The sequence below is a fragment of the Desmodus rotundus genome, chromosome 2 (assembly GCF_022682495.2).
Source record: "Desmodus rotundus isolate HL8 chromosome 2, HLdesRot8A.1, whole genome shotgun sequence".
Lineage (NCBI taxonomy): Eukaryota > Metazoa > Chordata > Mammalia > Chiroptera > Phyllostomidae > Desmodus > Desmodus rotundus.
In genome coordinates this window covers 195,396,675-195,410,689 of record NC_071388.1, presented here as the reverse complement: position 1 = coordinate 195,410,689, position 14,015 = coordinate 195,396,675, and the positions used below count along the sequence as shown (strand labels likewise).

Below are 14,015 nucleotides of genomic sequence, written 5' to 3'. Positions count from 1 at the left end.
TTGTTTTTACCGTATTTCGCCTCATAACACTTGCATCTAAAAACTGCTTCACACAGGCTAGGTTACTTGTGAAGGTCACTCAATCAGTAACCGATTGCGCCGAGACTGCCGAAGTTTCTTCGTTCCGAGTTACTATTGTAGCTTTCACTTGGCTCCGGGTCAAACAACTATCCAAGGTTAAAAAATAAAATAAAAGTCTTAAGAGAATTTCTGGTGTTCAGGGGGTGGGAGTTGTTTGGTTTGGGTTTTGGTTTGTTTTTTAATGAAGTGCCCCCATTTCTGATTCATTTCAAAATGAATCATAAGCTAGTTGAGAGTAGGAATAGGTTCATAATCATCTTTATACCAAGTTGCAAAATTTGAAGGAGGCTATTTCTTAAAGAAAATATTAACATGGTAATTTATGCTTCTAAGCCACAAAATTTAGCATTTATGGCTTAACTACATGGGACCTGACTCAAAAGCCTAAAAGGTGGTTAAATGGAGTAAGTGGAAGCACATCAGTAGACACAGCGAAACAGCAAAGCAGTATACAAATCTAAATAATATGGGCTTGGTATATTTTTGTTGCATTATTAATCCCATACCTGGTGATGACTGTCAGTCCCTGTTTATCCAATCACCTGCAACTAGGGAGAGAGGGCTTCCCCAAACTGTAACTGCCAACACTAACCCCTTTAGGCAAGAAGAGACAGACTCTTTCAAAGTTTCTGACATTTCAGTGCTCTGAAACCTGTTTCAGGGGTGCCTCCCCAGCCCACAGAATTTTTCTGAGAATACCTCCATTCACACGGGTAACCCCTGCAGTCAGATTTGTTCTATACCCCCTTCCTGCCCAGAAGAGTGAAAGTGGGACAAAGAGCAGCAAGGAAAGTGGGATTACAGGGAGAAAAACATCTACGAGAGATGCAGCAGCAGGAGGCCAAGCAGCACTTTTACCCAGCCCCCATGGGAGGCCCACTCCTCTTTCTGCCCTTGGCCTGCAGAGAAGGCCTTGGTGACCTTCCAAAGAATCCTCCCTTTTCCTTCTCTGCCTAAGTTTGAGAATATTTCTGAAAATTGCTACCATACGAACCGTGACTAAGACAAAACCTTTTCAAAAAACTGAAGTCTAAAATGAAAACAATTATCTCATTCACGTAACAGGGAAAAAAAAAGTATATACCTAGAACATTTTGAGAAGAGTGCCAGATCTATGAGAACACAACCAGAGAACTTTAAGGACATTAAAAATGTCTTAAGTAAATGAAAAGATAACATGATCCTGTTGAGAAGATTATTCGATTTAATTCCATATTATAATGATGTCGATTTAAGGCAATTTTCATCAAAATTCCAATAGGAGGATTTTGCAACTTGATTCTAAAATTCCTCTGGAAGACTAAACACATGAGCACTGCCAAGAAATGTTGAAGAAAAGAACAAGCAGCACTAATAGAGGCCTTGCCCTACCAGACAGCAAAGTGTCCTATTAAGCCACAATAACCAAAGCAGTGTGATACTGACACAAAGACAAATACTGATAAAAATACAGAAAAATCCATGATTACTTGGGATTTTTTACTATACACAATAAAATTTATTTTAATGGTATAAATAATGAGTACTTCAGTAGTTTGGGGACAACTAGCTTTCCGTCTGAAAAAACTAAGTTCTATCTCTCATACCATGCACATTAAATTCCAGAAGGATTAAAGAGGTACCCATTGTTTTAAAATTAAATCTAAGGATTCCTTAAAGCTTGAGGTTCAAATTCAGAAGTTGGACCCAACTTCTCAGAGAATGGTCTTTATTTCAAAGGCATGCAACGTTGCCCTGGCCAGGTAGCTCAGTTGGTTAGGGCATCATCCTGATATGCCAAGTTTGCGGGTTTGACCCTGGGTTGGGGCACATAGAAAAATCAGCCAATGAATGCATAAATGAGTGGAACAACAAAATGATGTTTCTCATTCCCTCCCTTCCTCTCTCTCTCTATAAATCAATCAATCAATTTTTTTTAAAAATTGTCCTTGCCCTGGCTGGTGCAACTCAATGGGCTGAGAGCCAGCCTGTGAACCAAAAGGTCACTGGTTCCATTCCCTGTTTGGGCACATACTGGGTTGTATGTAGGCCAGGTCTCCAGTTAGGGGTATGCGAGAGGCAACCAACTGATGTTTTATACATCAATGTTTCTCTCCCTCTCTTTCTCCCTCCTTTCCCCTTTCTCTGAAAATGAATAAATAATATCTTTTTTTAAATGCATCCTTAGAAAGTAATATAGGATGTATGGCCTGCTGCTGCATAATTTCATATTACCATGAATTAAATTGTGTTTCTGAGAATTGCTATGATAGCACACTCTTAACATACAAACACTCTGAGTTTTATTTCCCAAGAATAACACCCCACCTAAATGTGCAGCTGGACCCTTCTAAGCATGGGACCTAGACCTCCCAACAGCTCTTGTTCTCCAGAAGCTGGCAGTGTGGTGGAAGAGACAGACACCAGCTGTCACATTTCAACACTGTATTTGTTTTCTATCGCTGCTGCAAGAATTTGCATCAAATTTAGCTGTTTAAAAAAACCCACACATTTATTATCTCATAGTTCTCAAGGCCAGGAGTCCAAAATGTATCTCACTAGGCTAAAATTAAGGTGTCAGCAGGGCCACATTCCTTTCTGGAGGCTCCAGGGAGAATCTGTTCTTGTCTTTCCCAGCTGAGAGTCTGCCCACTTCCCTGACTTGTGGCACCCTTCCATCTCTACAGCCAGCAATGGCCAGTTGCTTATGTGAACCCTGGAAAAGACACCTACTGAGCAGGGCTGCTTGTGGCTTACTGGGCTCAAATTTTAAAAACAAAGCCTAGCAGTCATGTGTACACTGGGAGCCTCTCATACAAACTGCACTTCAGGGAGAAGCCTGCACTGAACTGCTGGCCTAAGCCAGCCCTTATGAAGGAGTTCCTGGAATTTTATTTCAACCAGTAGGACTGAGGCTTTCCCCACCCAGTCAAAACTACACTACTCTGACCAATCAGGACAGTGCCTTTTGGACCAATCAAACTGAAAGTATTTGGAGTCTTCATTTGCATAAGGACAGACCAATCAGGGACTGGGATGGGGATTTATGTCTGTATAGGCCAGCTTCCCTCCGACTGTGAAAACACACTTTTCCTTTCCACCCAAAGACAGTGCCTCCCTGGGTAAGGTGAAATGGCAGAGCCGACCTGCATGTGGCAGAGCATAGCTGTCTAGCTGGAGCGGGGCCTGGCCCCACAGCCATACGGTTTTCACAGCAGTGCTGTACCACAACGGAGCTGTACCACAGCCGTGCTGTTTTTGTAGCTGCGCTGTATTACAATTGAGCTATTTTGCACTGGATAAAGTTTCCTTTTTTTACCACATCCTAAATTGGGGGCTCCTGTTGGCATTGAATTGGCATCAACCACCAGCAGGTGACAAGTCTTTTTCACATTACACCCTCCAACAGTAGCTCTTCTGCCTCCCTCTTCCACACTTAAGGACACTTGTGATTACATGGGGCCCACCCTGATAATCTGTGATAGTCTCCCTATTTTAAGGTCCTCAGGTCAGCAATCTTAATTCCATCCACAATCTTAGTTCTCCCTTGTGATGTAACATGACGTTTTCATAGGTTTCAGGGATTAGGATATAGATATCTTCGGGGAAGGGGGCCATTATTCTGCCTACCACAGACATGATGCATGTGATGGTGGAGATAGTGCTATGAAAGGTGATTCTAGCCCAAGTGTTGCCAGTAGAAATGGGGTTCTTGAAGTGTCATGAGAAAAGCATTTTGGGGACCACACATAGGAGGATGAGGTGTAGTGGTAAGATTTACTGAAGCTGGACCAAAAAAAAAAAACTGTCCCCCAGGTTCCCAGAGTCTGTCTCATACAGCATCAGGTGGTTCGGCGCTCTTCTGCTGTGGAAGAAGTCCAGCCTCATCTTCATCAGGCCCAGTAGAAAGGCCAGGGTCTAGCAATTCTGTACCATTAGTTCAGTCCATGCCAAAGGTTAGTCCAGTTCAGTCTCTGCCCCCATCTGGCTAGCTCAGTCTCTGTTCCCAGCTGCACTCTGGCCAGTGCTCCATTGCTGCACCCAGGTTCACGCTTGGAGCCCGTGCTCGGACCCCCGCAGCTTCTAGGCCCACAAGGCTGCTACAGAGAATGCACGAACGAACAGGTGAACACATGTGTGTTAACTGGGAGAGGACTTTGTTAAGCTTTGATTATATTACCTCAGGCTTTCAAAGTGACCAATCTCTTTCCCAATCCTTTGTGGGCTTGCGCTGGGCCCTCCCCCAAAACAATCCATTTCCTAGATTTTCCGGGATTCTTTGTCCCTTACCCAATCCAATCCTTTTCCCTTTCTGGTTGCCATCTAGGCTCCTCCTGCGCAGGCTGCAAAGTGGAAGGACCTCCCTCTGAGCCATCTTGGCTTCCAGTGAGCCTGTGCCCAGAAGAGGAATTTCCCCTTTATTGTCTGTTCCTCCCCCCAGTGGTTCGGGTAAATGGACTGGTTGTACCCTGGGAAGACTGGAAAGCTGGTTCCCTAAACAGGGGACAATGGAAGGGTGTTAATCCTCTTGTCAGGGATTCAACTCCCCCCTGGAGTGCATGAAGCTGTAGCTTTCAGCCTAATTAAGTTTAGCCAGTTTTGCTCCCTTCTTTTTTAATACCTAAGAGGAAAGGAAAGCACCAACTTGCAGAAGACAAGCTGCCAAAATACCCCCTCCCGGACAGTTACTGAGGATAAATTTCAATATGCACCCTGACATTACCTTGAAGGGACCCAAATTCTGCCACCCTGAAGCTGCTTTTTAGGATATTAATTTTAAGCTTGTTTTTTAAGAAACAAGGACTCATATCCTTTGATCCTCCTCCACTTTCCTGCCCCGGAGATTCAGGTAGAGAAATCTACTTTGGGAAGGAGACATTAGGATGGTCCCCTTAGCCCAGTCTGAATTCAGTATGGTAAACACGAGGGCTTCGAGCAGGTGTCCAGCAGGTGCCTGGACACCGCAGCGTCCGGTTGTTTCTGAGTCGCCGAGTGAGGATTTTCCTCCCCTGTGTCTTCCCTCTACTCAACTACCTGTGAATCGCCTGCTCGCACTTCTGAAATTTAATATCCCATCCCCCTCCCTTTTTTCCTTTGTTCAAATGCCTTATGTACCCAATGTCGTTTCACTGCCGTGGAATTTTCATGGATTTATTGTGTCTGTGTAAATTCCCTAGGTTCATGCATTAAACCTTCATTTTATTTGCCTGTTATTCTGTGTCTGCTAATTTGGCTATTGGCCTAGTCAGGAGAACTTAGAAAGTGGCAGGGAAAGAATATTTTTCTAGGCCGCACTATTTTACACCCCTTTTGCTAGAGACTACACAGTCAGAGAGGGCAAACAGTCTAACGGGGAATTTTAGATAAAGATGGGCTTCCAACCAATAATTACTGAACATTTTAAGAAAGTCAACATCATGAAAGAGATATCAAATCCAATTGAAACTTTTATCCCGTGAAATAGCTTATAAAACAAGAACAGGATGTTAGAATAATTATAACATTCTTAGATGCAAAAAGATGTCACATTCATTTTTTAAAATCAACTAAAAAACTAAAGACGATTTTGAAACAACAAGAATCCCTTCAAAAGAATGATCAAAATGAGCATAGTAATGGATAGATACCATGTGACCTGAGGACTGAGCAAATAATGTTTTTCTATCACATCATACAAGATGAAATATAAAAAGTGTTTATTAAAAGGAAAAGCTAAAATATACAGAGAACTGATCTAAAACTATCAGTATCATCTAATAAAAGTTCGGAGTAGAAATTAGGAAGAATGTGAGAGGAAGTTATACTCAAATAAATAAAAGAAGAAAATGTCCCAGAATTGAAGAAAACTATGTATATTCAATTCAAAAGGGTCCACCAAATGCCAAGGAGCTCTTTGACATCACAAGTTAGTTTCAAAACTAACCTGTAGGTCTACTGTAATACAATTTCAGATGTCCTGGTAAAGAAGAAATCTTGAAAACTTCCAATGAGGAGAAAAACAGATGAACTGCAAAGATTTGAGAATCATGCTGACGTTAAGTCTCTCAACTGAAAAACAGGAAGCTAGAAGAAAACAAAGAGACTCTCAAAATTCAGAAAAAAAATCTTTGAATCTTGAACTATAAACAACCCAACTATCATTCAAGACTTTCAGGTGGAAGAGGAGTTCGGAAAGTCTATCACCTACAGACTTACTCTGAGATAAATAATAAAAGAGGATAGGTCAGCTCTAAGAAAAATGAATCTAGGAGGAAGATATGAGACAAAAACGATGGTAAGCAAAAATAGTAGATGTGTTCAAACTACAGGGTAGGAAAAAATGTCCCCCCACTCACCCCCCCCCCAAAAAAAGGAGGAAAGAAGAAACACTAAAAGGGTAAAGGTCCAGGGAGCTAGCTGGCAGAAGGTGGCAAGAGCAGCACCAGCCCACAGAGTAGGACAGGCCTTCAAGGCTGTGGCCCCCAAAAGCACTGGATTTGCAGAATTTAATAAGAAAGTGAAGACCTCGCAAAGAAACCTCAAGACCACCAAAGTGGTGACATATCAAGAAATAAATTGGCTTTGGCAGAATTATAGGAAAATGAAGTGAAATGAAAATCCAAATCTGATAGACCTAAAGTTACGGTCTTTAAAACTTCATGAACACCAACCACCTCAAAGGTTTGCCCACTACTGGGGATGTGTCCACTCCGTTGAGGGGCTGAGCACCACGTCCTTCCACTGCACGGTGCTGTTCAAGGGAACGTGAATACAGGGGACTACATATCATTTGACTTTCTACTGGGAAAATTGTGAATAAACTTTTCAAAGGGGCAAAAGAATATGGGACTGTCCCTGTGAACAAAGCCTCAAGACATTCAAGTGATGACAAATCTAAGTCATTTACAGGTGACAATACAGATTGGGTCATTCCTTTCATAAGTGGTTTGAATACATCTATGGAGAAATCAGCTGCAAGATGTTCATTCAGATTTTGCTTAAACTGTAGAGCAAGTTTCCATTTACTTTTCCCTTTTTCTTGACTTTATTGGGGTGACACTGGTTAACAAAATTATACAGGTTTCAGGTGCTCAATTCCACAACGCATCACCTGGACAGTTTTGTGTGGTCACCACCCCAAGCAACAGTTTCAATTTAGATGATGGATAATTGAGACCTTTCAATAACCCCATGAATACTTAATTCCCAGAGTCTGTTGTGAGAAGGGTAACTGTCATTGCATGCTTCCCAAAGTCAGCGACTTATAATAATAGAAAGTCTTTAAAGTGGCATTACCCCTGGGAGAAGATTTCAAAAGAGACCTGCTCTGGAGCTTTTGTGACTGTTTCTTGGTAGCCAGGGGAGCATGCCCTGGAGGGGTAGGGAACAACTGCTAGGAGACTGGTTAAAGAGGCTGCCGAATTGCCCAACCAAGAATTGCTCCCTAGCCCTGAGCGATGTGGCCCAGTTGGTTGGGCATCATCCTGCAACACGAAAGGTCACTGGTTCGATTCCTGGCTAGGGCACATGCCTGGGTTGTGGGTTTGGTTCTGGTAAGACAATTGATCGATGTTTCTCTCTCCCTCTCTTTCTCCCTCCCTGCCCCTCTCTCTAAAAATAAATAAATAAAATTAAAAAAAAAAAGAATTGCTGCCTAAAGGGCAAAATAGTGTCTAAGTAGGGAAAAAGGGCTTAATGTGAGAGACAATTAGGAGGAGGAAACAACAGTGCTTTTCTCTACCCCGCCTTTGTGGGGTAACTGTACCCTGCTTTGGGGATATCACCTTTTTTCACCTTTAGCCCTTGTGCTTTAGGCTTTGGGCTACAGGGCTAGGACACATAATCTAAGTTACTAACTAATTCTGTTCCCTCGGGCACCCTTCCTGGAGAAGCACATGACCTTAATTGGGACAATCAGGCCACCAAGACTCTTTCTGGGTCTTCTGTATGCAATCTCCCTCCTGCTAGACCAAGCAGTGTGATGAAGGGAGCCTGGACCTGGGATGGACAGAGCTGACCCAGGGGATGTTGACCCTGCAGCATCTTTGAAGCCCAGAATCAGCCCATCTTAGCCAGTTGTGCTCCTGGACTTGATATAAATCTGTGATTTTTTTTTACAGATGTTATTTATTTATTTTTTAGAGAGAGGGGAAGGGAAGGAGAAAGAGAGGGAGAAAAACAGCAATGTGTGGTTGCACCTCACATGCCCCCAGGCATGTGCCCTGACTGGGAATGGAACCGGGGACCATTTGGTTCGCAGGCTGGCACTCAACGCTCTGAGCTACACCAGCCAGGGCTTTTTTAGATTTTTTTTTTATTGTTGGTCTATTACAATTGTCCCAGTTTCCCCTGTGATGCTCTTCCCAGTTCCGCCCCCCACCCCCACCAATGATTTTTTTTTTTTTTTATCTAAGCTTGTTTGAGTTGGGTTTTCTATTCAAACTAACTCTGAGTGAAGAGTACGCATAGTGTTCCCAAGTATCGGCCCTGGGAACAGGGAGGATCACTGAAGTGTGCTGCTCTTAGTCTCCTGGCCAGCACTGAGGACAAAAGATGTCTTTAGTCACGTCTGCCTGTCTTAGGGAGGGGCAGCTGTATCTCCCAGATCTGCTCAGTTAGCAGAATCCCTTAAGACCTTGGAAGGGGTGGCCCAGACCAGTGACTCCCAGACTTTAGAATTTCACAGATTTTACAGAGTTGGAAATTCCATCAGCAAAATTACAAAGAAAAATCTTAAGGTCCAAATAAGAACTTCCAAGTTTTAATTTTGTTATTTATAAAAACCTTAAAACAAACAAACACCACTACCTTCTACCATCACCTCAATACCATAAAAGAAACAACAGTTTCACACACACTCACAGAGAAATGATAACTTGAGAATAAGGGATGGCCCTTTAAAATGAATACCTCTGGCTTTGTTGAAAGGTACTACGCTGTACTCACTTTCCTCGTTTTGTCTCTGATACATGAAAACTTTTCACCAGCGACACCAGCCTGCTAAGCGACCTGGTGCAGATCGCTGTGCCCCTCAGTAGTGTCCTCAGCCCTTGGATCCCAATCACGTTCCCGGGCCGGGGAAAGTCTGCACAGCGCAGGGTCGTAGGCGGCCGCGGTGGGAAGAAGGAGAATCCTGAGCCTGCTAGGAGGATTGAAGATCCCAGGGAAACGCCCCACTCAGGCAGAGAGGATCTGGCAAGGGGAGCCATGGGGACAGAGTGATGTTCAGGCAGGCTTGAGGCAAATATCCCAACTCCCTGCTCTGGCCCAGCCCAGCCAGTCCTCTCTGTGGTCCACTGCGGGCGGAGCAAGCCCAGCAGCCCCTAGCACGGCCCAGCTGCTATGCTGGGTGCAGGTGAAGGTGCTGGGAGAGACTCAGAACTACGACAGGCAGATTTCCTCTCCAGAGCAGCAGCAGCCTTCTCTTGGATTCAGTGCCCACTGAGGCCATGGCAGGGGCACGGCTGAGGGCTGCTCTGGTGGGCTCCTGTGCTTCGGGGAACAAGTTCTCATTCAGCTCAGCTCAGCTCAACTCAGCTCAGGTAGGGGAGGTGTTAGCCAGAGGGTGCCGGGTGGGATTCTCTCCACTGCACATCCCCTTCCTGGGCAGTGCTCACCGGCTCACCCCATCCAGCTGGGTTAGTAGAAGGGGGTCTCTGATGAGTCCGTCTGGTAGCAGAAATACACTCCGCAGTTGTGCAGTGAGTACTAGATAGTGCTCTGGAATTTCAGTCCGAGGGACCTCCCCTCCACACACACCTGCATTAAAGGGAGACTGGATGGAACCAGCTGGTTGAGAGCCAGAGCTGGGGTGGGACAGGAGGATAGCAAGACCCAGAGGAGGAGAGTGACAACAGCAGGGAGGAAGGGGTGGAGGGAGGTCCCAATGGCCAATTATGGCGAGCAGAAAGAGTCCAATGGGAAAAGAAAGGGGCTCTTTGCACCATGCTCTGGACTCAGCATGTACACAAAGTGTGTGCAAAGGGTCACACAAGAGCACACGTTTTTCCAGCAGTAGGCTTTCCTTGCCTTGCTTCCAACGTTAAAGACTGAGCGGGGTAACGTAAAGATACACAGGGTGGGTCAGGGAGCTGAATATTTCAAGAACCCGTAACCTGGGTCCCAGCACAACCAGGCTTCATGAAGGGCTACATCATTGGCCAGTGACAGATTCAAGGGAGTTCCGGGGCCCTCAGCAAATTAAAATCCTCAGGTCTTCGTTCTTCCACCTGCTCTCCATCTTTGTCACCTTTCAGACACTGCCTTTCATCCCACCCAAGTTCCTGAGAAATCCAAGATCTTACTGGCTCTGAACACCTGCCTTAGTGGGGCCCCAAGCCACGAGCTCTGAAGGGTCCACGAATCATCTGACGTTCAGCTAGGTGCCCATCAGCTCAGGCAGAGAATGGCAGGGGAGGGGCTTCTGGCCCCCTTAAATGCAGGCGCTCTGCGAGCCTCGGCTGCTTTTAGGTGTGGTGGGGCAGACAACCCGATTAACCTGTCAGGTCCGGCTGACATGAGGGCCAGTTCTGTCTCCAGAGTGGCTGTCAGGAGCTTCAACCACCTTTTTGTCATCCCCAAATGTGGTAGCTTCCCACCAGACACGCATCCAAATCCCGCTCCTGAACACCAGATCTCCAAGGTCAGGTGAAGCTAAGTGACCTGAGACCTCACAGTCCCATTCTGCCAGGGCTCAGACCTCCCCCGCCCCGCCCCGCGGTATCCTAGAAGCCCAAGAATGCAATGCCAGGTCACATGCATGCACGGGGTCGTTTATTGTCGCGTTACCCATGGGGCAGGGTAGGATGGGGAGGGGCGCCCTCAGGCAGAATAGTAGAGGGGGGAGGCAGGTGGAAAACATCTGTTTTCCGAATTCTGCCCTTCCCCCCAGCAGGTGATGGCGGCGCTCCACCACGAGCAGGACGCCCTCAGACACAAACACAGTGCTGCGTGAGCAGGCTGGGCACTGTCTCGTACTTGAACGAGTAGCCCCCATCGGAGGTGGTGCGGACAGGCAGGGACCTCATGGTCCCCGGGAGAGCAGCACAGCAGGGCTGCGCCCCTGGCACCAGAGAATGGGGCTGAACAGGGGTCGGGGGAGGTCCAGAGGCTGGCAGAGACAGGTTTGGCCAGGTGGGCAGCCCGCAGCCACCGTGACAGTAGTAGAAGATGAAACTGGGAGGGTGTACGATCCACCGATCCCAGCCCAGTTCCTGGAAGGAGATGTTGAGGGCTGCTCTGTGGCAGTGCGCATGTGCAGCAGGTTCCTCTGGAGGCCTCTGCAGCAGGCGCAGGGCCGCGGGAGACCAAGGCCAGGGCAGCGGGGGGGTTGAACGTCGGGCTCGTTCCCCTCCACTCGGTGGCTTGGCCCGTGTGTGAGCCACCAAGAAGGGCGTGGTCTCAGGCCGGGCTGAGCAGGAGCAGAGAGGACAGCGCAGCAGGAGCACCAGGATGGGATGGGTCAGCAGGGGGAGGGCGGAGGCGGCCAGGCGCAGCACAGCCCAGCGAGGGGGTGCCTCGTCCAGTGACATGGGCACAGTCAGGAGACCCCCAGACGACAGGGCCAGCAGGCCTAGCTGGGGCCCGGAACTATTGGAGGCAGCTGTGCCCTGCCTATCCAGTCCCGTGTGGAACCACAACTGCGCCGAAGTCACCTGGCGGCTGCGCGTGTGCTGGGACGGCCGGAACAGATACGTGAAGAGGCCCTCCTCAGCCTCCCGATGCTCTGTCGCAGCTGGCTGGCCCTCGCAGCTGGAACCTGCAGGGGACAGAGGGTGGGAAGAGGGCAGCCCTGAGTGAGGAACCTGGGACCCCTCCTCCTCGTCAGGAGGGAAGGTGCTGCCGTTCAGGAGCCTGCCAAGCACGCTACTGAAGGCTCTGCCAGACTCAGGGACTGTCCCCAGTCCTGGGAGAACAGACAGAGGCTCCCCATTTGTCATTTCATCATTAAAGGATTTTAAAAACACAAGATATTGTCAACTTCTCTCCCAGTGATTTCACCAATTAGTTAATATTCCCATCAGCAGTGTGCAAGGGTCCCCGCCCCTTTACCTACACCAACCCTTGGAATTGTTACGTAGACTTAAATTTTTGTTCATCTGATGGGGTGAAAGGGCAATTGAATGGTGTGTACACAAGCCTTTGTTATCTTACTCTTTACATCTTTTTACATGTCAGAAATATTACAAGACAAATTCTTTAAAATAAGTCCACTTTATAAAGGCAAGTCAACACCAAAAAGGAGGAAGAGCAGGAAGAGGAGAAAGGATATAGCTAAAAATAAAAGACAGTGCTTTCTAAGAAAGTGCAGTTGGCATTCTTCCCCCGACAGGTACACAGGCTACACTGAACAAGCAGGAACCAGCACCAGTTGAGGAAATGGATTATCTCATTATAAACCTCACAGCTGACTCATTTTGCAGATAAAGAAACTGAGAATTAGAAAGGTAAAGCGGCTTTTAACTACTAAGTAGTTAAAAAAAAGTAGTTGGGATCAGGCTGGGATTCCGCCTGATCCCAAAGCCATACTTTTACTCACTGTGCTGCATGGGGTCCTCTCTAGAAGATTACAAGAAAGACCACCCAGAGGAGGCCCTTACGCATTGAGTTAGTGGAACATGGGGAGGTGAGACGGGAACTCAAGAGATGGTGAACTAAGTATCCCAGAAAAGTTTCCCAACCAATCCTTCTCCTGCATCCCTGATGTCTTCCCAAGTCTCAGCTACTTGTGGCTAAAGAAACAAGGTTTAGAGCATGGAGCGAAGGCAGAGATAGGAGAAAAAGCCGCAGAAAGGGGTCCATACCCACATATCTCTGTCTCTAGAGAAACTGGGCCTCCCAGGCAAAAATCCCCCCAATGCCTCCTAAGGAGCCGTGCACTCTGAGACACTACCTCCCCGAATCCTGAGAGGCAGGCATTACTGCCCATTTAATGGATGAGGAGACAGAGACTCAGGGAGGTTTAGTAACTGGCCCATAGTTGCAAAGCCAGTTGACTGGCAGGTCTGGGATTCAAACTCAGACCTGCCTGCTTTCTGATCCCATGCTATGTACCACACCGCTTCTCAAAGTCGCCTTCCCCATCCTCATTACCTGTAGCTGGGAAAAGGATGGCCTGGGAGACATCCTCCTCCTCAGCCTCAGAGCCCCTCTGCATGATGCCCCCCACAGCATGTCTTCGGAACAGCCGCCTGACTCCAGGATCCCCACCTTCACCGGTCACTGCTGGGGGCCCCAAGGCATCCAGGAACAGGGCCCTCACCTTGGCCAGAACAAGTTCCCGGTCCAGCTCTGGCCCATGGCAGCCATGGCCCCATTGTGGGGCCACCAGCACGAGGAGCAGCAGTGGCAGCTGGGGCAACATAGCTCACCTGTCCCTGCCAGAGGTAAGAGACTCTGCCAAAGGCACCCTGACCTGTGCCCCTTTGTCAGGGTCTGCCCGGGGCCTCCCCACTGTCCCTCCCCATCCCACCACCTACCCTCTTCTGCCCTTCTCACCCTAGACTTCCCAGGCCTTCCCACGCCCTGCAGTCTGAGTTGCGCCTGCCTATGGCATTGAGACCTCATCTCTGACGCAGATGTCTGTGGCCCTGAGCCTTATCTCCCACTCCCGCTAGGAATGCAGGGAGGGTACTGGTGAGGTTTTTCACCCCAAGTGACCTGACCCGTGCCTACAAGCCCTTCCCCCTGCACACTCGCGTGTGTGCACACACACACACACTCTCTCTCTCTCTCCCCCTGACTCACATCCCAGACGCAGCACAGAAGAGACATCAGGTGGGACAGGAGGCTGGGAGCTTGGGTCTGCCAGCTCCTGAAAGTGTTATTTGTCAGGGAGACAATGCACCAGCCCCTGAGACCCTCTGGAGCCCCTTTCAAACAAGCAGCTGCTGGCCAGTCATGGGAGGACAGGCTGAGGCTGGAGCTAGAAATGGGGCTGGTGTGGGGGGCAGGTGGTCCCGCCTGCTCTAAACTTA

At 47.7% G+C, this 14,015-nt stretch overlaps 1 protein-coding gene and 1 pseudogene across 2 annotated transcripts; one reads left to right on the top strand and one right to left on the bottom strand.

The window, feature by feature from the left end:
• The first annotated feature begins 480 nt into the window (after positions 1-480).
• Positions 481-10,690, top strand: LOC128780319 (UBX domain-containing protein 2B-like; annotated as a pseudogene).
• A 117-nt stretch (positions 10,691-10,807) lies between these two features.
• INHA (inhibin subunit alpha) lies at positions 10,808-13,946 on the bottom strand. Of its 2 annotated transcripts, XM_045198386.2 has the most exons (3): positions 13,786-13,946; positions 13,132-13,415; positions 10,808-11,797 (listed from the first exon to the last, which is right to left on the bottom strand). In XM_045198386.2, the coding sequence occupies exons 2-3, from the start codon at positions 13,400-13,402 to the stop codon at positions 10,968-10,970; spliced, it is 1,101 nt and encodes a 366-aa protein (XP_045054321.2). In that variant the 5' UTR covers positions 13,403-13,415; positions 13,786-13,946; the 3' UTR covers positions 10,808-10,967. The 2 variants fall into 2 exon arrangements, with proteins under 2 accessions (XP_045054321.2, XP_024420086.2); XM_024564318.3 differs by lacking the exon at positions 13,786-13,946 and having other exon boundaries at positions 13,132-13,542.
• Between the last annotated feature and the right edge of the window lie 69 nt (positions 13,947-14,015).